The following is a 22131-nucleotide window of genomic DNA, read 5'->3' on the forward strand; positions in this document are numbered from 1 at the left end:
ATAGCCTNTGCGTTTTGAGTGGTTTTGGCCCAACTGCCGTTCCAGTACTTGAGGTACGTATATTTAAGGACGATCTGTAACAATCAGAAGTAGTAGACACGAACGCTTCTGACCGGGTCAACTGAAGAACCATCTCCGGGAACTCTGGCGGAACCTGGACCAGTAAGACCGGAAGATGCAAGCAATACAACCATGCAGCGTCAATAAGGTAGTCTTCTTACAAAAAACTACGCAGATTTATTCTCAATCATCAATACGTTATGTGACATTGGCTGGAATTTCCTCATTCGCAGTGATCTCATTGAAGGTGGAGCGGTAATAAATTTCAAGGGTTTTACCCTGATGGAATAGTTTTATGTCTGGAAAGTGTTATAAGTCGACCAAAAAGGGATAATGTTAAGGCTATTATTATAAGCTTGACAAGAAAGGAAAAGTGAGAAATGCAGGAAACGAACTTGAAGATCATCAAAGTCATAGATATCCAGGAGGGTCAGATTGGTGGAGGTGATGGAGGACAATCAGTCAATTTTCAAAAACCAAGCCAAATGATGAAACAAAAGAATGCAAATAGAGCCAAGAGTCCACAAATTAGGTAGTACTTTCGACGCCGGCTTTGGTTCTGGAAAACGAATTCAATTGTTAGAGGGTAATTTCAAGGCTCAAAGGCCCTAAAGAAAAGAAAAAACTTAGGAAAAACCGGGTTTACAGGAAATTAGGATAAAGTTGAGTCACCTCAAGATAGAGACGACCAGATGACAGCAATGACAATGATCAAAATAATCACTCCAATAATGGCCAAAATCAGCTTCTTCTTGCGAGTCTTATTCTGTAAGAAAAACAAATTTAACGGAAAATGAAACCAAGCCCAAGGGGGATGAGGATGCGACACTAAGAACTGAATCAAAATTCGCTAAAATGTTCCCATAACTTGATCTCACTTTGTAAGTTTCGGCTTGTCGGAGTTGTTCAGTCCCCTCGTGGACACGGACCGAGGTGGATTCAACGTTAGCCTCAATCGAATCGACCATTTCTCCTTGCTCGTGGACCATGGTGGCTAAATCCTTGAAGATGGTGTTCACGTCCACGATATCCGACTAAAAGAAAAGCGTTGTTCACATTGTATGGACTACTCTTATACATGGATCATATCCAGTCACGCGAGGTTGACGTGAATTGTTGAAAAGGAGACAATGAAAGTAATATGGTGTTTCCATTTGATGATGAGCATGTCACATCGCTTTTTATCGTCAAAACAAGATACTTTATCAAATGGAAATGAATTCACATGGAGTAAATGCATAGGAATGGAGGATTTTCTCCAACATTTGGGGTTAGCTTTGCCTCTGATTTGACTTGACACACTGTCTCTGGTTTTCATTGTTTAGGATCAATGAAAGTAGAATCCACAGTACTGTAATCTAATTGCCCAAATTGAGGAGATCTGTAGCCAAAAATGGATGAGCCTTTATTTTGTGCCTCATGTTTTAGATCAAATCTAAAGACAAGGAAGACTCATAATACTCCATAAGCACTTACTTAAATTCATTGTGACCAGTGACTTGTATCAACTCACCTCCAATTGGCGGATCGACTTTTCTCTTTCTTGCAGTTGCTCAATGTTGGCCTCTTCCTCCAAGAGCATTTGAGTCTTGCTCTGACCCATGGTAGTGTCATTTCCCAAGGAGCCTTCTTCCACGTCAATCAGATTTCCTTGGGCGCCAGGCGCAGCCAGAGCTATAAGTACAGGAATAATAATAATGATTATAATAATAACATTGATCACCATACAACTGCATTTTAAATCATCAAAAGAATCAACTGGTCCAGAGCATTTCGAGGTCCACAAAATTATCGTAGAAGAGTTGCTTGACGTCACCGAGGAAAACTTGGCGGAATCAATCTCTGGAATGGCGTCTAGGTCGTAAAGGGGCGACTTAAAACAATCGAACTTTGCTAGAGATGCTAGTCGGAGACTGGAAGTATGTTTGCCAACCTACTCCTCCCTTCACAACCCACTAAACTTGCCGTCCTAACGTCTTGGAAACTCATTAAAACAAACCTCTCCAACGAACAAAAAGAGCAATTGACCCGCGGTAAACAATCATTTTTCAAAGTCGAAGAACTGTGGATGAAAATCTATTCCTGTTCGCCCCGATCGTTAAATGACATGATGTAATCATCTAAGAGGCTTTCAATATCTTGGCAGGATTTTGGACCTTTTCAACATTGTCCCCTAGGCAAAGGGAAAAAGACCTTCCGAAAAAAATCGCCATGGCGACATCGCGTGACATCAAGCTCTTAACCTGTCGAAAAAGTTACTTGGACGACATTAAGATTCCAGTAACCACTTGAAGCCTCCAATATACACTGAAACGAACAAATTCATGTTACAACCAAAAAGGCTCCCTTGACGAAAGTGAAATCCGCAGTTGGATCGTGTTTTTCTGCTGCTTTGAACCATTTTTCGTTTTCTCTTTCAACTCATTGGGTTGTTTCTCGGTTGATGAAGTGAATAAGCGTGATTCGTCGATGAGATTCCTGTCTTGAGTACCAATCATCAAAACCATTATCGTGGTTGGTTTTCTTATGGGATCGGCACGAAACTTGCCTTGATGAATGACTTCATTTTGCGAGCGAGTCTTTTGATTTCCACTCTACGAAGAGCAATCCGATGGAATCTGGGCGAACTGGTTTGCAATTTACGTACAGTAGATCGAAACAGGGACGGACGAGGTTCATTTATGCTGAAGATTGATAAGTGAGTTGCAAGTCTCCACACTTGATTGAAAGCGAAAGTAAGAACAAGTGATTGAAGCATGATTCCCCTTTGTCCGAAACGACATCCATCACGCGACTTAATTGAACATGATTATTAGTCGCCAAATTCGAGAGTTATCCAGAATTTGGTCGTAAACATGGTTTTGAATGCGTGTTTGTCTATGAGAGAAACAAGAGGACTCTGAAAGGTAATCTACTCTGCTAACACCTCGTGTAAAACCGATCCTGATAATCCGATGTAAACATGGATTGTCTTTCCAGGAAAGTTCTGAATTTCCCCATTGACCAACTGGAATTTCTCAGGATTATCACCGTTCAAAGAGACTTGACAACCTAAGGGTGAGTAATACCGTCAGTCACCGGAATCATTCTCAGTTTTGGAGGCTCGGCATCATTTGTCACCAATAAAGAAGACGGTGGAGGGTGTTCCATGGAGAAGATCAAGGCAATCCCTCAATGGATCGTGAGAGAGAGAGAGCGAGAGAGAGGGAGAGAGAGAGAGAGAAGAGAGAGAAGAGAGAGAGAGAGAGAGAGAGAGAGAGAGAGAGAGAGAGAGAGAGAGAGAGAGGAGGGGTGACATATCAAGGGCCGCCTTTCCCGTTGGATCTTTAATACATCAAGCTAGCACCCTCCTATGGAAATGATTCACAGTTCACTCAACACCAACGGCAATGATGACCCATATTCAAGGCTTGTCCTTTGAGGAACCAAGGGGAAATCTCGGCCTTTGATCATCGCTATGAGATTTTCACGTGCATCCATGATTGCCAACCTAATGCGAAAGTACAGCAAATATTCTGGATTCGGAGGCCAATTAACGAGATGAAAGAGAGTCAAAATTTCTGGGCTTCGATTGGAAGACTAAGATTTATCATTTGATCTGTTTTTGTTGATAATGAGCGAATGTCGTCGTAAAAAGTGCAGCTTGCCCGAGAGCAGTTAATTCATAGAGAGGAGGGTTATTATTGATTAAGAGAAAATATGAACATTAATTAAAGAAAGGCTTCGTCCCCTCCGTGTGGTAAAAAAATTGAATGGGCACGAAATCAACCCACAAATTCCAATGAATATGCAAATATTTCGAGACACTTGTTCAAAGATACGTATCATCCCGATCAGCACATTTCCCCCTCTTTTAAGCACATTTTCAGGAAAGATGCCATTCTGAAATTTAAATGTGAATGTACCGTACATATTTCTGTAGATTTTACAATAATAAATGTCCCATTAAATCCATTTCGTGCTAATCAATAAATCTAAATTTATCAATGTTAATAAATGTACAAAACAAGGTAAATCAAAATGATATACTTTCCACCATTACTAAAACCATCGACACTTGCACATTTCTTGCATAGGAGTGTTTACAAAATGCAGATCCATTAAGGTTTTTCATAGAGCTCATGGCCATAACCAAAAATGCACCTGAGTGGCTGTATCATTTAAGAAGAAATATTATGACAGTCTAACAGTCTTTTTCTATTTCAAATGTTTTTGACGGAACATCTAACCTCCTTCCAGGAGCTTTAAAGATACCTTGGGATTTGCCACATGCCCCTTCGTAGCCAATCTTTCCCGATAGAGTCTGTATTGGGGAACCTGCAGGACTCGACCTCCCACTTTCTTCCCTGTTCTCGCTTGAAAAGTCAACCAGGGATGGCATGTTGAAATGAATAAAATAATGACGTCTGTCGTGCTTCAAACCAACTCCTGCACTTGGCTCCTTTCCAGGATCCCTCTGTTTTTCCTAGAGAAACAGGGAGGGACGGTACACGGCTGTGGACCGTGGTTGAATGAGGATGATGATGAACCCACCCATGGACCAAATGAAAATGTAATTTCCCCATTGAATTTCTTTACTTAGATGGCTAGCTACTCAGCGCACATCTGCCACAGTCTGGCTACCTCATTTATGGACCTACAACTCGGTATTCGGCCAGGAAAATTCCATCCAGACATGCAACGACCAAATTAAAACGGGCCTAGATCGTGCCCTTTCGTGTATTTCTTTTTTCGTCGAAAAGCCACGTGTCTTCAGGTATGCGGCATATTTTCTAGTCGGATCGTGAGCACTTGACATTCAAGTAATTAGCGACCTTCGTAGGCAATTACATCATTCACCTTTATTTGGATATTTGACTCGATTGTTCCAAGAAAATCAGCACTTTAAAGTAACCAATCCATGGAACATGAATTTGATGATCTAATTATCGAAGAGGAGGCAACTTTTTTTTTTGGGGGGGGGGGGCGGCAGCATAAATTGTTCAAATTTCATTGCTGATTGAAATATTTGCTTAACTAGAAACACAATTAATTTAATATGAGAACTAATGGTCAACATTAGACTCGGATCAATTGTGGGACATTTTACAGTTTTACAGTAACGCAGTCCAGTTATCGATTATCTCTGAGTATCATTATACACTCCATATGAAGTAATCAGAGGCCTATCTGGGGCCCGTGAACCACAGCAATATGGACCTGGATGCAAAATTCGAGAATGAGCAGTTCCGATTTGTGTTTTTTGTAATTTTGTATGTTACTTCAAATGAGACTGGTCACGATGACCTCTTGGTAATTATAGGATACTTCCCTCAGGATTCCAAACCAATATCATGGGAGACTCACACATCACGTATGTAGCCAAGAGTGAATAGTAGGTGGTCAGCGGTCAGCTGGTCTTTACTTACCATTGATGCCACTGGCGGCCTTTGCCCTCTTGATGACTTCCTTCTCTCGTTGAGCGGCCGTCCTTTGAGCAGCTTGGAAGCTGTTCAAGGCTTTGGTGAAGTCATTATGGAGCCGCTCTTTCTGGAGCCGCCACTGACGTTGTTCACCGCTGAAGTTGTTCAGATCCTTCAAATGCTTGGACGTGTCCTTGGCCAACTGACCAGTGTAATGTTGGATCTGATGTCTGTAAAGAAACATGAGGGAGAACAAGTCACATTAGTGTCTTTGTCATAAACAAAATCGTTCACTGATGGATGGGTGTTTTGTGCCTTTTTTGCCCGCCCCCTTCGTGCAAAGCCGCTAAATCGTCGGTCCGAGTCATTTGAGTTTCCTCTCCAATGACAATGAAAGGCTTTTTATACGCTCGTAATCGTTCCTGGAGACCCTCATTCCACCTCCATTTGCCTGAATGAGCACCATATTAATTAAACCGAGGGCTTATTGCCCAGACTATGACAACAAATGAAAACATTCATTGCTCTCCGGTTTTGGTCACGGACGGCTAAAATCGATTGTCAACGCGTCAAAAGCTGGATGGAATGAGTCAACTTAAATGGGGACCCAAAACGTTATTGGAAAGCCGTTTTCAAATTCATTCGACGAAACTCCCGAAATGTGATGTAGATAGAGCGTGACACAAGTTTCAAATGAATCATTTCTCGACGACGCCAATCGAGCCACAACGAAACACATAAATATATAGACTTCCTATCAACGCGAGTGAGACACACCTGTCAATTCCAACAGTATAAAATGCAATAAATCCTAACAGAACATGCATGCTGTGAGGCCATGAAAAATACAGACATGTGTCATTACTTTAGTCTTGTTCTGGCTTTCTCCAAAGGCACTAAATAAAACAGACATATTTTGAATATCATTGTTTCTTCCCCAAAAGAAGACCAATATCCAACAGCTGTCTGGGGAAAAAATATCAATAGCCTTATCAAAATATCCATCCAGACCTCAATTCCAGTTTGAATTTTTTGTAGTCTCCCTCACTCGTATCTTAAAACCAAAAAATAAGGAGGAAACGACAGACAGACACCTTCAATGGAATTGAACCGTGTCAACCATTAAAACCGCCTAATGATGCTTCAGGTCTGTGAGATAATCCGGCATGACCAATAAGGTCAACCATAATTCGACTTTTGGCCATTTGATGCCTTGTATGGACAAGAATCGAGAATAGAAAGTAGATTCTGCTCGATCAACATCGGTAGATACAATAATGCTTGGATTGGCCAGAAAACGGGCTTCGGCTCGCCTTTTTTTGCGTGTGGAAACTTTCAATTTATAAAAGGATGCCGAAGAATTTTCACAGCAATTTTACAACCACAAAAAAGCCTCAAACAGAGAGAGAGAGAGAGCATTGTAAAACTGGCATTGAGTCCAACCGAGAATTGAATCAATTGGCCTCCCTTGTACCACAACAAAGCCTATTGGGCACGGCTCAAATTTATCCGTCTCTCTTCTGAGAGCGAGAGCCTCATCCATCGAGATATCATTGGCTCCAATTCCACGAGATTTCCCACAGTGATCCCGGTCTCCCTGGTTGTGGTCTTCACAGCCTGACTCTAATGAGTTGATGGATCCGATGTATCAAACCACCGAGTTGGATTGTTGGTGTCGATGAGAGGCACGACACTAAGGTCCCATTCTCGGGGGGTTTCAAGTTGTCTCCATTTGAGACCAACGGTTGGTTACTGGATGGATGGATGGATGGTGATACCATCAAGGCATCATTTGGTGGCACCACGACAGGGCAAGATGTTCCAAAGGAGGGTGGATAAGGTACCATATTTGGAGGAAGGAAGAAGAACAGGGAGGGAAAAATGTGGTGGCTGCTCTTCTATCCTTCAGTGTCACGAGATGTCCGTAGATCATAGTACAGTACCGTACGGCGGAGTACGTGATGTTCTCGTATTATCCCTCTCCGTTCATGATGGGGCTGATTGATGACTTTGAGTTGGGTTGGAGGGTAGGATGAGGGGCGGTTTGGCCATCTTGAGGAATAGGGATACAGGTGAGATGACGAATGAGAAGATCTGGGGGGTTCATTTTGGCCTCCTTCCACCCCGAAAGCTGAAGACGAGTTCAAGCTACGTACAAGCTCATCGCAAGCGCATCCGAGAATACCTGGACGAGGTGATTTCCCTATTCATTATGAAGCCTAATTGTTCGTTAGTCTCTTGCCACACCACAGGGAAGATCAGCTTTCAAAACAAATAGGGTTTGTGCCTACTCGTTAACCATTCGCACTTGAACAGATTTTCAAGCGTGATTCGTGGGGTGAACGCGACGTTTACGGTGGGTGCCCTTGGTGGAACTTGTGAACTCTCGGATGGAGTTAGAAGCAAGTGCGGCAAGGGCGAAGAGAGTGTGCGGATTTAATTTGCAGTCGAGATTTTGACATTTCAGGATTAATGAGGGTCGTTTTGCCCATGTCTTGGGCAATCTGAGCATCTGAGCAAGGGTTGTGGAATGAAAGTGAAATCGACAAGTTCGTCCTGATGATGCACCGCCCAAAGGAATATGAGCTTTACCAAAGAATGGGGAATTGGACTGAGGCTTTACATTCTTAAAGCGATTGAATGCGAAAAAGATCGAGCTGCAGTGGCCCTTTTATCCTCGGCAATGAACTTCCATGCCTTTTGGTGGGGGAGGAGGGGGTTGGGATGAAGAAATTCAATTTCTCAGGAATTGACATTGCCCAAATGGAAGACTGACACCGTGGAAAAGACACTCCCTTAAGCAAGATTGAGTACTATCAGTTGTATAACAACAAAAAATGGTGCTCCTCGTACTTGAAAAGAAACACACAAAGAAAATACATTGAACAAAAATTTCAAACTAACTACATAAGGAAAAATTTGCAGCACAAGAAGATATCTCCATGTCTAGTTATTTTCAGATGTTTTTAGTTCAATGACTTTTTACTCCTACGAGCAAACTCCATATTTACATGAGAACTATTCGTACATTTTCCCTTGTTCAAACCAGCACAAGCATATGCTCTGGTTCAAATATTGAGTTTGGAATACTTTGCGAATGTTCATTTGAATAGTTTTTTTTTTTATGATAAGCTTGTTTCCATTGTTTAAGGCTTCCCGGATAGGGTTCACTTCTAGAGGTCAATGCAGAGAAAACGAATTATCGCGTCCAGTATCGTGAATTTTGGCTTCGTGAACAAATACAGTTGCACCATTTTGCCAAAACAAGTATGACGAAGTTCATGATCTCCTTTCAATCACAGGAACTAAAAAAGCGCTTGGCCACGTTGACGCAAATCAGGTTTAAGATTCGTGCTCAAAGTTTTCTCTTTCTAAGAACTTCTATAAAAGTTTGTTTTCGGAGCTCTTGACAATTTTACAATGGTGAAAACAATGCGCACCGCTTGCAAAGAAATAGATACTAATAACTTGCTCAAATAAGGACCAAAATAAAAAGGAGGGACAAGACCCTCTTTATGGTTAAATGTTTGATCTTCACTTATCGTAGTTCTCTCGCTTACTTAAAAAGGGTAATCTCGAGTCCCATATTTAGTTATCCGAGACACTTTCAAATCAAACACGCCCCTCTATATCTAATTTAGACCAATTTTTTTCTTCCACCTCAATGGAGTACTGTAGTTCCCAAATAAAACCCGTTTTCAAACGGGAAGACCGAGATTGACCAAAAACAATTCAATAAACGCTCCAACGGATTATTGAGCCTCACAACGAGCCAATCTCATCACGGTTTGATGGATAACTCCTCAGTTCACGCGAGTTCCATACAACTCGTGCAAACAAACTTGGGATTGAGATTGGTTCCATTTTGCTATTGTTGGTGTCCCAGTTTCCTTTTTTTGGACGCCGTCAAGAGGCTTTTGCGAGATCACGATCCCAAACGGGTTTCCCCCTGATATTGCGCTCTTTCGCTTTGAAACTTTCAGGGTTGGTTATCCGGGTCAGTGAGTTTTTATAGAATTTGGCTACGAAGGATTTCCCGGGGATGAAGTGCATTTAAGCGGACAGATATATAAAAAATGAGGTTGCTGTTGTTGTTGGTACTGGTGGTGGTGGTGGTGGTGGTTGTTGGCAAGGGACATAAGCATTGAAAGCCTGCTCCTAAAGTGATGATTTATAAACCGCGAAGTGACACCTCATCAGCCGAAAAAGCACATGAATTAACTCGAAACGAGAATACACGATTATCGTGGTGGAGCACTCTAAATTTGGGTGGCTTTCAAAGTCTTTGTGGTGAATCTTTTTTTTTTCTTGAGCAACCATCCGAGACGAAGAGATGCCTTAGAGGTCAGTCACTTTAGGTTTCTTTCTTCTGGTTTTCCGGACCGGTCGAGATTTCATGCGAGATGGAGACCCGACGTCCAAAAATTCCCGTTCCTATTGTCCGCAGACTGGTGAAGTGCACTTTCACAATTAGCAGGGATTCCATGAGATCATTCTACCTCTCGTGTATACCTATCAACCAAGCTAGTTCTCGCCCTCGCTCTGAAATAAGGTATTGGACAAGGAAAAATAGTGTGGTGTACCCTTGATCTGGGGCAATCCGTGCATCGTTCTTTTAATACACCATGGAGATGCTTATCGGGCCTGAAGATGGGCTTATGTATCACTATCTCCACGAGTATGAAGAAGACTCGAGACAATTCGCGCTCATCCCAAGCCTCCAATCAACCTGACAACGGATCTCAAAGCTCAGTGCACTTTCCAAACTCACTCTCCATCCAAATCCTGGTCATTCCCGGGGGCTGTCGGAAGTTTTCGGCCAGCCAATGGCGACTCTCCACGAAATTTCGGGGTTGAATCATGGCATGTGAACAAACGACAGAAAAAGGTTCCACTCTCTGCTCGAGGTACCGCACCTCTTGAGCCTATTTAGATGGATGAGAGCTCATGTGGAATCTACTTTTAATCCTCTTGTATGACAATAATCTTCTTCTTCGCCGTTCTTGGCGCGTAATGGATGCATCTATTCACCCTCGAGAGGATTCGACAAATCCCAAACGAGTCTCCTACACTACCAGTATAGTGGAGTGGAGTGCAGTGTAGTCCGGTGATCCGGTGATTGCCACCCCCAACGACTACTACAGGAGACAATGGGAAATCAGTGCCAACACGTGTTTCCTCTATGGCAAATGAGGATTATTAACGAGACGTTTTAACATATTACCTACAACATATCAGGGTCATAAAAAAATGATACCGCGCAATCACTTGAGTGGTACTTGTCGAGTGGTCCTCGAGGACTTGGAGTCTGTTTTGGTACTTGTTGTGGATCGAGATCAATGGAACATCTGTGCAACCTTCGCATTTGAGGCGTGCAGTTCATGCTTTTATGGATCTCTCATAGCTCTTATCAAAGGATCGAGAAAAGATATGATATCAATATTTGCCGAAGCTATCGTCCCTCTTCCCGCACTACTGTTCAATGAAACAAGACATCTGCTAGGTGGATGACGATCGTGGTCGTGGTGGTACCATGTAGATGGACGAACGAATGAATAACTGGATGTCGCCCTGACAGTTCTCATCCCTTGGGTAATTTCTTTGGTCTCATAGAGGGATGAGGAGCACGACGTCGATCACAAAGGAAGTCGTGTCCGTAGGTAAATTTGAACCTGGTTTTGTTTAATGATAGTATTGAACATGACCAAGCACATCAGGACAACAATGACCGTCAGTGCCAACGACACTAGTCCGTAAATCAAGCAAAGACAACGCTCAACTTTCATCGTGAATCTAACGGCTGTCTAAAAACAGAGGCTAAAACAAAAGTGAGAGGGTAGCAGAACACTGGGAAATAAATGCGCAGTTTCAACATGGCAATTGGAAATCGACTTTGTCCGGAAAAAATGGATTTCCGTCACTCAACCTATCAAAGTTGTATTTATTGGCAAAAAGTAAGGTCGGCGGCTAATGTCATCTTTTTAAGCAGTGACAGGCATATATGCATGTATGTATCAGGTACACTGAAATTGGCTTTTCCAGGTTGGTTAGGGTGTAGTGAATGATAAAGCATATTCACGCATTTTAAGCACAGCATGTCACTTCCTATTGGAAGCTCCATGAATTCGTTAGCACCTTTCAGATTAGAGTGAAACAAGCAACATCAACGTTAGAAAGAAGAAAAAAAACCTACCCTCCTACGGTCCGGTCCATCTGCTCAAGGGTCATCATCCCCTCTTATGAAGAGAGATGCTATCTTGAGCGCTAATTGGAAATATTGACTGGTGAATAAGAAGCTCAGATAAAACTCAAGTCTTGGAAGATATAAAGGGAGGCCGATTTTAGCAATTACGCTGACCTCAGAAGTTAAGAGCCCAAGTAGAACGTACAGAAGTGGATCTAGGGCATGTCAAGATCCATCTCCATTTTCTTGACCATTCCAGGTAGACCTGCAAGTGGCCGTAATTGCCCTCTGAAATGTTGGGTACAAAACAGGGAGCCACAAATCGTTCATGACACATGGATTTCAAGATGGATCTCGAATTCGTCTTGCCTTACTTGGTGCAAGCATTTCGAAACAACAATAGCAAGTACACATTCCGAAAAAGACAAGTACAGCAGAAGTAGACCAACAACATCTCAAATGACAAAGGTTTTTTTCAAGGCAGATGGCAAACAACATCCAGCCGAGGGGGAGGGGGTTGTACGAAAAAGAAACCGAGGCCAAACGAGCAAATATGTCACCCATGAGCAAATGTGGATAAACCCAGGGATGCCGTGGAGAAATGTTACCATTTTTGAATTGTGCTAAATAGGACACTTTGTACGTGGGAGTACTTGTTTCCTAATAAACGTACTTTCTGACTATAAACTTTGTTTCGAAACGATATCTTCTTTATTGTGCGGTATCTATTCATTTCAGGGATGTGACAAAGCTCGTACTGGTACAAACTAACAATGGCAACACTTGCCGGTACAGGAAAAAAAATGCCAATTTTGACGGGTATGACACTAATGCCTAGCGAGAACAAAGTGACAAGTCAAGCGCGAAAAGAGGAACAGAAGAAAATCGAATTAACACATATTTGGCGGTATCCATTGCCTCTTTCGTTTCGTTTTGTCCTCACTCATCATGGTATTTGACAGTTCCGTCAAAGCTTTATCGCGTACATGACCCATCCTGGATGAGAGAGCAAGTCGCTTCTTTTAAGTACTCACTCTGGTGATTCCACACATGATGGCTTGCATTTTTTGCCCATACCCAACACTGAGGCTTACAGTTTCAAGATAACAACATCCGGTAAGGGTAATGGCAACCCTGTCCAACTGAAAATGAATATTTTTTAACAACCTTCGCACGAGTCAACACTTGGCGAATATTGCAAAGGAAGCAATTGGCAAATTATTGACATGGTATGAGGACCAATCTTCATTTCCTGCCTTCAAACCACCAACAACTGAAAATAGAACACGAACTTGGGGTCTTCCAAAACAGTTCTTCGGCAATCCACATTCCAAGAGTATTTCTTGTCTTCACAAGTTGTGTTCGCTTTTTCTCCCGTGGTATTTAGTCCTCCGTGACCTCATGGTTATCACCAGCCAATGCTAATTGATCTGGTGGAAAAACTACCGCCACGATCAATTTCATCTACGTCTACTTTTTTGCCAGGCTTCTGATAAATCGACAACCTCGGCTTTTTTTCATCGCGCATAAGAAATGGGAGACGCTGGACACGCCTCCACTTTTCATTTGTCAACGATCAGATTATTGTGACGATTTAATAACAGAAAAAAAACCTCCGAGGTTGATTGAATTCTCGTGAGATATCTGCTGATTTCCATTTGAAATTTTATGAAAGTCCATTAATACGAATGGCGATACTTTTTGAATCTCCAAGAAATTACAATATGAACAGTGAAGTGTTTTTAGTAATTAGAAGCCACCAAGATCCAGCTCATTTCGTGAAACATAGTTGAACACCAAAATCCAGATCGAGACACATGTCTGGAAAAAAACACGCAGAATGTGATGCAGAGCTAAGATAACATGACTCTGGGCATTTTGTCCGCGTGTCGATGGAGGAAGGAAAAAAAGTCTACCAAGGAAATAATAATTTGTTAGGATTAAATTACAATCATCAATTTGGCTCTGGAATGGACGTAAGTGTGACCGATGCGCTCAAAAATTCATACCCCAGCGCTGAAACTTCTCGCAAGTCATCCCTTCATATGCAACCATCCGGTCTTACTTTTGTGATTCGAAATCATCATGTCCAATCGCACAAAGATCCCTCTTCCCCAATTGCCTCTGATGGATGGAACCAAACAAGGCGCCATAAAGTGCAAGTCAGAGTATAAAATGTCCGTTATTCCGCATCAAAAGAGAGTCTTCCCTAATAGAGAGCTTTGACAACAAAAGGGACAAGATTTTGGTCACGCTGACTTCTAACTAGTCTTCAGTCCAATCCAAGACCGATGATTACTCAATAAATGCCAATCTCCCAGGTTTCCCATAATGAGTCAGCCAGAATTATGGAGGTCGGTCGCTGCATTGCCACTCCATGTTTGATAAAGAGCATTTTAAGAGCCGTCTTTATTCGACCCCCATTCTTGTCTTGTCAATACACTCGGTTCAAGTCCACTTATCATGAAATCCGCCTTTTGAACCAGCTGTGGAAGAAGTACAACAGAGCGGTTTTTGCAGCTCAATCCTTCTCGTTCTCGATCTCAACACTAATCTCTCCATGAACCCATGAGCCAAGTAAGTGAATGAGTGAGCTATGGCCCCTATCTGCCCTCTTGAAGGATTCACTTTTTCAATCGATCGAAATCCACCGAAGCCAGGCTCTGAATTCATCCCGATGCAATCCAGCTGTTGTTATTGTTGTTGAGGAAGGGCTGGGTATTGGTCTAGACACATTAGGGTGGTTTACAGATAGCACTTATTGCTTTGGGGACTTGGGGACCGCCTCAATTGAAGCAAAAGTGTAGTAGAGCATGATTAAGTGGAAAAAGCCGGACATGGCGGAGCTCCAGTTCAATGGCTTGTAAGAGAAGAAGGGTTTGGTCTAATTATAAGGTTGGGAAAAAGTGCCAACTAATGCTTTTATCCACCTTTGAGTGCGCCAATAAGAAACACGTCCTCGATCTTTAGCAGAGTTGAAATCGGCCGTTTGTTTTGGGAAATAAATCAAAGGAATTGGGGTGGTGGGGAGAAAAATCGAATCCGGCTAGAAGGGGGATTAAACAAAAAAACCGCGCGGTTCCCTGCCACTAAAAATACCCATGGGAGATGGAAGACGACGAGGCAATGGAGTGCAGCCAAATTCAAAGCGTCGTATCCTATAACAGACAGCATCAAAGTATTCCTCCATCCACTCGATCGGTATTCTCATCCCTTGGCAATGCAATGCCAACAAAGGGATGAACATTTCTTCGTATTCCTTCCCAAAGCCAACGAAATGGAAAACGCTATTTGACAAAAGCTTGATTAAAATCCGGACATGGAGACGCTTTTGAGAGAGTCTTTGTCTTCTCAGAGAGGATCTGTTTTTACCCGGCCCTGTGAATTGGTCGGGGACTTGCGGCAAGTGCTTTCAAATTTGTCCTGAGAGCGACTCGGTCGGGGATGATGTGGCATTAATGCTTTCAAGTGTTTTCAGTTCAACCCCGAGGAAAAACAACAAGAGGAAATTGAATTTCTCAGCAGCCCACCATTCAATTCAAATCATTGATGTGTCGGGCACTACCAAACTTTACTCACTCTCACGCACACACATAAGAATGAAAAAGATCTGAATCCTCTCAGCCACTTCAAATGAAAGACTTGAGAGCGAGCAATCCGGTTGTGACTTGAGACTTACCTAAAACGAATACGAAAGAACAGGCATTAATGGATGACTGCCTAACCTTTTTACTCACCATCCTAGCCAATGGGGAGAATGTACATGTAGGAGGAGGTGGAAAAAGAATCCACTCACAAGCAGAGAAGAAATATGGAAATGTCAATTTAATGCCTACTCCTCCATACAAATAACTCCCGCTGCTTCATGGACACGAGTGAACGGCCTCTTAAGTTTTCATAAACTACACTTTGATGTGAACGTGGACGACAGGCATTGCATTCGAAACCATTCAAGACACTTTAACCCTAATAAATACGAGAAACGATTACTCAATGAGCGATCGGAAGACAAACGCGAACAAAAACGCTTGAACTCTAATGATGACGGATCAGGATTGAGAGCGGAGGAAGCAATTCAAATGACTCACAGAGCGACTAGATGAGCCATCCACGGCTTTTGACTGTTCGGCAGATCAAGCTAGTCATTCATCCACAGAAGGATATTTCAATCGAGAATTACGCGCTCCTAGAACCCAGAATGGGACAGCACTAACTAACACCATGTACGAGTCGACATTTATCGATGTCTATAAAAACTAACTATGATCCAAAGAGAAAAGTCTTGCAATAAAGACTATTATCAAATTTTTTAAAAAAATGAGAATTACCCCGTGTTTTTCACAATACCTAAACCAAAGGTCGTTTTCACCAAATAAAATGGTAACTTGAGTCACAATCAACCACTACGTATCTTTCGACGAAAGAAAGGATATGGAGAGCCGTTGCTCTATCAATCTCTCTGAGCTGTTCCGAGTCTCGTCGCCTCCGTTCAACTCGTTCGTTGGCTTGACGTGCTCCATTACTACTCGTATCATACCACCGAGCAAACTTTGCATGTTGTTCACAGAGCCAAGACAAGAAGAAGTGTGATTGCGTGTAATAGAACTGTTCGATCATCGTCTTCCAGATGTTTTGTCACTTGCCTTGTCTCTTCTTGTTTTCCTCTTATTAATATCGTCCATGCCTCGGTGGACATGATTTTTATTATCATCATCGATCGCCTCAAAGTTCTTTCGAACTTCGAATCCAGAGGCAAGTCATAAAACCCACACTTGCTCTCCTTCTCCCTCTACATACGTCTACTACGTCTACTGATGTAGTACGTACAACATAGCATGTATGCAAGTGATTTGGCCACTGACTTGTAGTAGTTGCCGTTGTTGTTATTATTACGGATGACGTGGTCGAGAAAGGCGTAGTAAGGCTTGCGCTCTATAGGACGGTTTGTCACAAAAAATACCGGTCTAGACACTGGAGAACTTTCGAATAATGGTCCATTGGCATGGATCAAATATAGGGTTAAACATGATGGATGACTGGAGTGATTGTGTGCGTACTTTTGCGTGTCAGGCATATTGGACGGCCTGGTTGGAGCCACCACAAAGGAATGGCATCACGCCGTGTACTACATTTACGTACGTATATATCCGTACAATGTGCTGTGGATCTAGACTGGAGTTCTGCTTCGAAATTGGAATTGAGCTGTTCGAACGGCAATCAAATTGGCATCACGTCTAAACCAAGATTAGTACATATCATCCCATGATCGATCACAGCCAAGAGATAGCAGCAGTCGATCCAGAAGACGTTGAAAACAAGAATGGAGCAAACATACTCTAATGAGGAGATTGACCGCCAAGCCAACGAACCCAACCAAGAAGCGCTGACGTCAGAGGACAATCCAGAAGAATTGAAGCCATGTAAAATGGGGACTCGTCAGAGTAAGCAAGACAAAGAACTTTCCGGATGGGCGATATGTTTTCTTTGTGAAAAGTGTCTCAGACCTATCCAAGGAGTCCAGAGCGCCTTCCTTGGATTGATCCAATTATGGCAGAGTGGACTCCGCCACAAGCAATCGTCTTGCCATTTCTGCCGTGATGTCCAATGACAATGGGCTTGATTGCTACTTCCACAAACACCATTGAATCGAGTTCATCAACACATTCCAGAAAACTATCTCCAGCATGGTTTGTTTGGAGCCGGAGCAAATCATATTCTCCTCATCCATTGACTTCCAATTGTCCTGTGTGACAGGTTTACGCCAAAACAACTTCGGGCGACTCCTTCTTTCACCCCATCCTCCCGACCCCATCCTCCTGACTTGGTACCTACAGCACACCCTCGCGTGGCAATCCAGTGCTGACAATGGGGGTAAATACCCCGATGCATCCGGGGTGTTCTGTCGATCGCCGAGAAAAGAGCCAGAGTGTGAGTGGTTTTGGTTGAAACAAATTGAATTTGTCGGAAGCCATTGATTCTCCTGGTTAGGCTCCACTGATTACTTTTCTCACTTGCGGTTCGCCACGAAAGATTGGGAAGCGTTTTTTCGTCGGCGCTGAACGGTGAACACGTTTATGGACCTATTAAGTCTCGCGACAAATATGCCACTTCCAACAATGTCTTGTTTCTCAACACCCTCTCTCTCGTTCGCTCGTCTTCCATTGAAAGCATTATTTTGAACACAGATCCGAGCGAAATATTAATATGCCAGAATAAATTAACACGACTGAATCATTAATCTCGAGGTCGTCAAGCGGAACAAAGCCCTCATCGTCTGAAAGTTGATCACGGAATTTCCGAGAACGGCTAGGAGAAGGCCGTCCCGTCCGTCGTCTTTGGAAATACTTCATCACTGTCAGCCAAGTCTCTCGATCTCTGACACTCACTCAAAAAAAAGAGCCAGATATACAAAGTCAGACTTGGCGGTTGCCTTTTTCTTCATAGGCGAGGATTCTCACGCAAACAACCCATTATTGGATCAACATTCAGCCACTTGAGAAGCTAGGTCTGCATCAAAATCATTTCCCAAGTTCATGGACCACAGGGAATATGTGTGAGTCACTTAGTTTGTTCGCTTTACTGTTGAGACGACCGCAATTTTCCCAAGGATTTGATTCTATTTCAGAATTGCTCGATGAGCTTGGCTCCCATAAATGTTGGCGGACTGGTATTTAATTTTGATGATGTAGAAATAAAAACACTAATTAGACGACGCCACCAACAGGATATCACGTTTTTGTTGTCTTACCTCCATTCAGGAGGGACAACACAAGCTCATTCTGATTATTTCTCGATAAGATCAGTGGAAACCAAGTCAATTTGGAACTCAAAGGCAACACTTGGCTGGCAGCCAAAAAAGGCTAAATACACAAAAAGTGCTTACAACGTACAAGAATACTATCTGAATCGAGGAGCTTGTCGCTGTCGCTGTTGTTGTTGTTGTTGTTTTTCAACCCCAAGGAGTCGTTCTGAGTTTGATGATCACAAAAACCATCGGGTTTGGCAGCCTCGACCACCTCTCATCACGATTGGTATCTCCTAAATTAGATTTGAGCCATTTACGGCTCATGACTTGATCACTTTTGAGGTTCAACCAAAAACATCCAAGAACCAACGAACCAACGACACTCAACTATTATAGTTCAATTCACTTTCCAGCTTCCTTCCCTCAGGGATGAAAAGCGGAAATTCGGGGGTCTTGGAAACACGACAAATCCGAGATGATATCATCATGCGTTTTACGAGTCCCAGTACCCTCAACCATCATACCAAGGGACGAAGACAGTGGCCCATAAAGTTATCGGGGGACACCTAAATGGGTCAAGATAAGATAATGGATTTCCTCTGTTTCAAAAAGGGGATAGCCAACTTTCGCATTCCTTAGGAAGAGCACAAAGAAGCAAAACACGACCAATGGCATGTTTCAGTCGAGTAAAACCATGCAAATTGGCCTCGTTCCTCGATTTTTTGGCCCAACCTAATAGCAGCATATTTTTGTACCAGACCCAAGCCATTTCCAAGTCGATAAATAATCATTAGGAATTTCGGTCTGCCTCCCCTGAGAAGGAAAGGCAAGGAAAAAAAAACAATAACAGCCGAGCTCGAACAACGGATTTGTATCCTCGGGATTGAAAGCATGGAAATATTACATACTCGTACGTACAACCAGCACACCAAGAGAGCTGTAGTAATCTCATGACAGTGATGGTGCTTTCTCCCAATAAATTTTCTCTTTTTTGCCATCAAGAGATTTCCTTGGACGATATCTCTCCCCCCCCCCCCCCATCCAAAGGGATTATACAGGGTGAACATTACAACTTACCTCATTGGACAGACACCCTTCATATCACAATCCGTAAGGACCATCTGATTTTGAGGTCCTCCCTGTTGTCAGTACTGAATGTAAGTATTGTTAGTACCCCGAATGTACGTTTGTTTGAAGGGAGGGGTTTCGGGATGTCTTTGACACAGATCGCAGTTATTGTTTCATGGTTGATGTTGATATGCGGTTGGGAGCGACTTGGAACATGGTCTTATTTTATGATCACGTCTGGTTCTGACTCACCACCCTTAAGGCCATGTAGACCGACTGCTTATCTGAGTATTGAAAGCTAGAACCAGAGGACCAAGGGAGTATTTTTTTCGCTTTAAATATACACATTTCAAACCTGGTGTTTCCCTTTCATATTAACAACTATAATGGTACTATCAATGTGTGCCCTTTTAGTAAGAGAAAATGTCATTGCTTGGGTTATGGTGGGTGTAGTCTTAAGGAACAACCGTATTCGACTACGGAAGCCCCAGTCACCCACCACAATTTTCACCCTTTCGTCCCCACTAATAAGGGCTCCCTCGCCTCTCAGAAGGGTTCCATTTAGTGATAAATACTAATTAGAGGGTTGAAAATAGACCCACCACGAGTAATATGAACCATGCTCACACACATTAAGTCACCCTCCTGGACCGAGTGGTTGGTTACACCAATGATCCCAATTTACGCCGTTCACGGTTCCGTATGAGGCAGTCATAAATGACAAAAGTTGGCTTAAATGTTGTAACGCTCAAAGGACCACATGTACAAGGACTATTGATCCATCCACGAGGCGTTCGCGTTCATTCACATTGGAAGGCGTTTAGGAGCAGACAAAAATTCCCTTAATGAGCGGCACAATTTGTGGTGACCTCAAAACTTCGGAATGTTCGTGTTCAGATCCAATGGATGTCCAGTCAAGTTAGGTTAACTGTTATTCCATTTCCCGCGAGAGGATTCCATTTCATGCCAGACTACCAAGTGTCACAACCGACAGATGGAATAAAAAAAAGTGAGTGACATCCGTGCCAAATGCGTTTCGTGGCTTCCCCTCTTCAAAAACGAACGAACCAAATTCAGGGGCCAGAAAATTACGGGTACATCTCAATTCAGGCTTGGAAATTTGGGGGAAGATGTCCAGTGTCTATTTCTCTCTCTCTCTCTCTATCTGTGTGCATTGGGAGGAGTCCAGGTAATAAGCAAATTGGGTACATGAAACTCCTCTTAAGTGGCACATGTCATGTATACTCGGGAGTTCTTTTCTATTTCCGTTTTCTAATGCATGAATGAATAAGTGTTTGCATTTCAACAGAGCCAGACATGAAACATGCCATTCGGTTTCCATTATATACTCTTAATCTCATTCTCTCGCTTGCTCGCTTGCCTATCTCAAGCCTTCTGGTTGATAGTTGATAAAGCTTCACCAGGGACTTTTACAACTCGAAACAAGAGGAGACACTCGACGCTACACGCGTATTCTTTGCCAAGGTAAATACCACGCGGAATTAGAGCATAATTAAAGTGAATGACAAAAACAATTCCCCCTTTTTCCATGCTCTCTTCGTTCGTCTACCTCAAAAAGGGTTGAACGACTCCACCTTTCATATGAGCATGCACTTTCACCTCGTTTGGATCGAACATAAGGAAGCCATTTTCACATATCAACCATTACCCCCAACTTTCGACTAGGTTGCGTGAGCACTTCAATGAAAACTTACTACTCAAAGTGCTAATTAGAAACACTTTAAGACACATTTCAGCATTTTTTTCGTTCCCAATGAAGGGCGTATGTAGGGACTGGAAGAGGGTTGACATTAACCAACGCTTCAAATATCTCCACCTGCTCCCATTAGAGGAAATCCAGAGCAAGATCTTAATCTGACTGAGCCAATCATTTACTTGGATTGGTAAGCCCAAACAGCGCTCCCTACAAACGGTACACGTCTAAGAGAAACATATTGGACATACGCTTGCATGCACGTATATTTGTTCTATCCAAATCGCCTCCTCACTCAAGCCTATAAATCAAATTGAGCTTACGTTACAGGTATGATTTTCCCTCATCTGTGAACAAGACAATTGTGCAAGTAAAATGCCTGTGAACTCTCCTCATACTTTGGAAATTTGAGGCTCTCCAACTTGTAATTTGAAGGCAATAAAACAGGGGCTTGTTAACTCACATTGCCAAGCATTATCCATAGCATAAAGGGTAAGCAAACCAAGGGGCGAAAATGGTTTACATAATTCTAGTAGCAGGTGAATGAACGAATTGCAGTAGTTCACGGCTAATGTTGGAGGAGGCGTGAACTATCGGAGATCGAGGGCGGTATTTTTTTTCAACGCTAACTGGCTTTCTCGCTTAGACATGATTGATAATGGACGGACAGTTTTTCTCGCCTCACTTCAATAGAGCAGGAATCTAATGGTTGTTGCGATTTTCAAATACAAAGCACCCGGGGAACTTAATTTGAAATCTATCCTCATCTGTGCACGCAATTGGTCGGGAACAAATGAGGCTCGGGCTGGCGAGAAACAAAGGTAAGCCATAAAAAGTGAAAATTGATAGTGTCTCATGACAAAATCAAATAAAGATTTCGAATTGGACTGAATAATAAAACATGAAGGCGCCCTAGGGCCTCCAAAAACGACGCCACGTCAAATCGGCTCCTCTCCTG

General features: G+C 42.7%; 1 protein-coding gene and 1 long non-coding RNA gene across 4 annotated transcripts in view; one reads left to right on the plus strand and one right to left on the minus strand.

Moving 5' to 3' along the window:
- Positions 1–214: 214 nt before the first annotated feature.
- Positions 215–22131, minus strand: part of LOC131885887 (syntaxin-12-like) — a 69710-nt gene continuing 47793 nt past the window's right edge. For 2 of the 3 annotated variants that reach the window (XM_059234075.1, XM_059234076.1), the window contains exons 4-8: positions 5469–5692; positions 1574–1734; positions 939–1094; positions 733–826; positions 215–619 (exon numbers count right to left, since the gene is read on the minus strand). In XM_059234075.1, the coding sequence (XP_059090058.1) occupies positions 734–826; positions 939–1094; positions 1574–1734; positions 5469–5692 (634 nt within the window). In that variant the 3' untranslated portion in view covers positions 215–619; position 733. The remainder of the gene's footprint in view (positions 620–732; positions 827–938; positions 1095–1573; positions 1735–5468; positions 5693–22131) is intronic. The other variant, XM_059234077.1, reaches the window with a different exon arrangement.
- Positions 9264–13411, plus strand: LOC131885890 (uncharacterized). The gene is made up of 3 exons (XR_009373882.1): positions 9264–11122; positions 11906–12762; positions 13132–13411. It is a non-coding gene; the product is annotated as an uncharacterized LOC131885890 (long non-coding RNA).

Source organism: Tigriopus californicus, chromosome 8 (assembly GCF_007210705.1).
Source record: "Tigriopus californicus strain San Diego chromosome 8, Tcal_SD_v2.1, whole genome shotgun sequence".
In the NCBI taxonomy this organism is placed as follows: Eukaryota; Metazoa; Arthropoda; class Copepoda; order Harpacticoida; family Harpacticidae; genus Tigriopus; species Tigriopus californicus.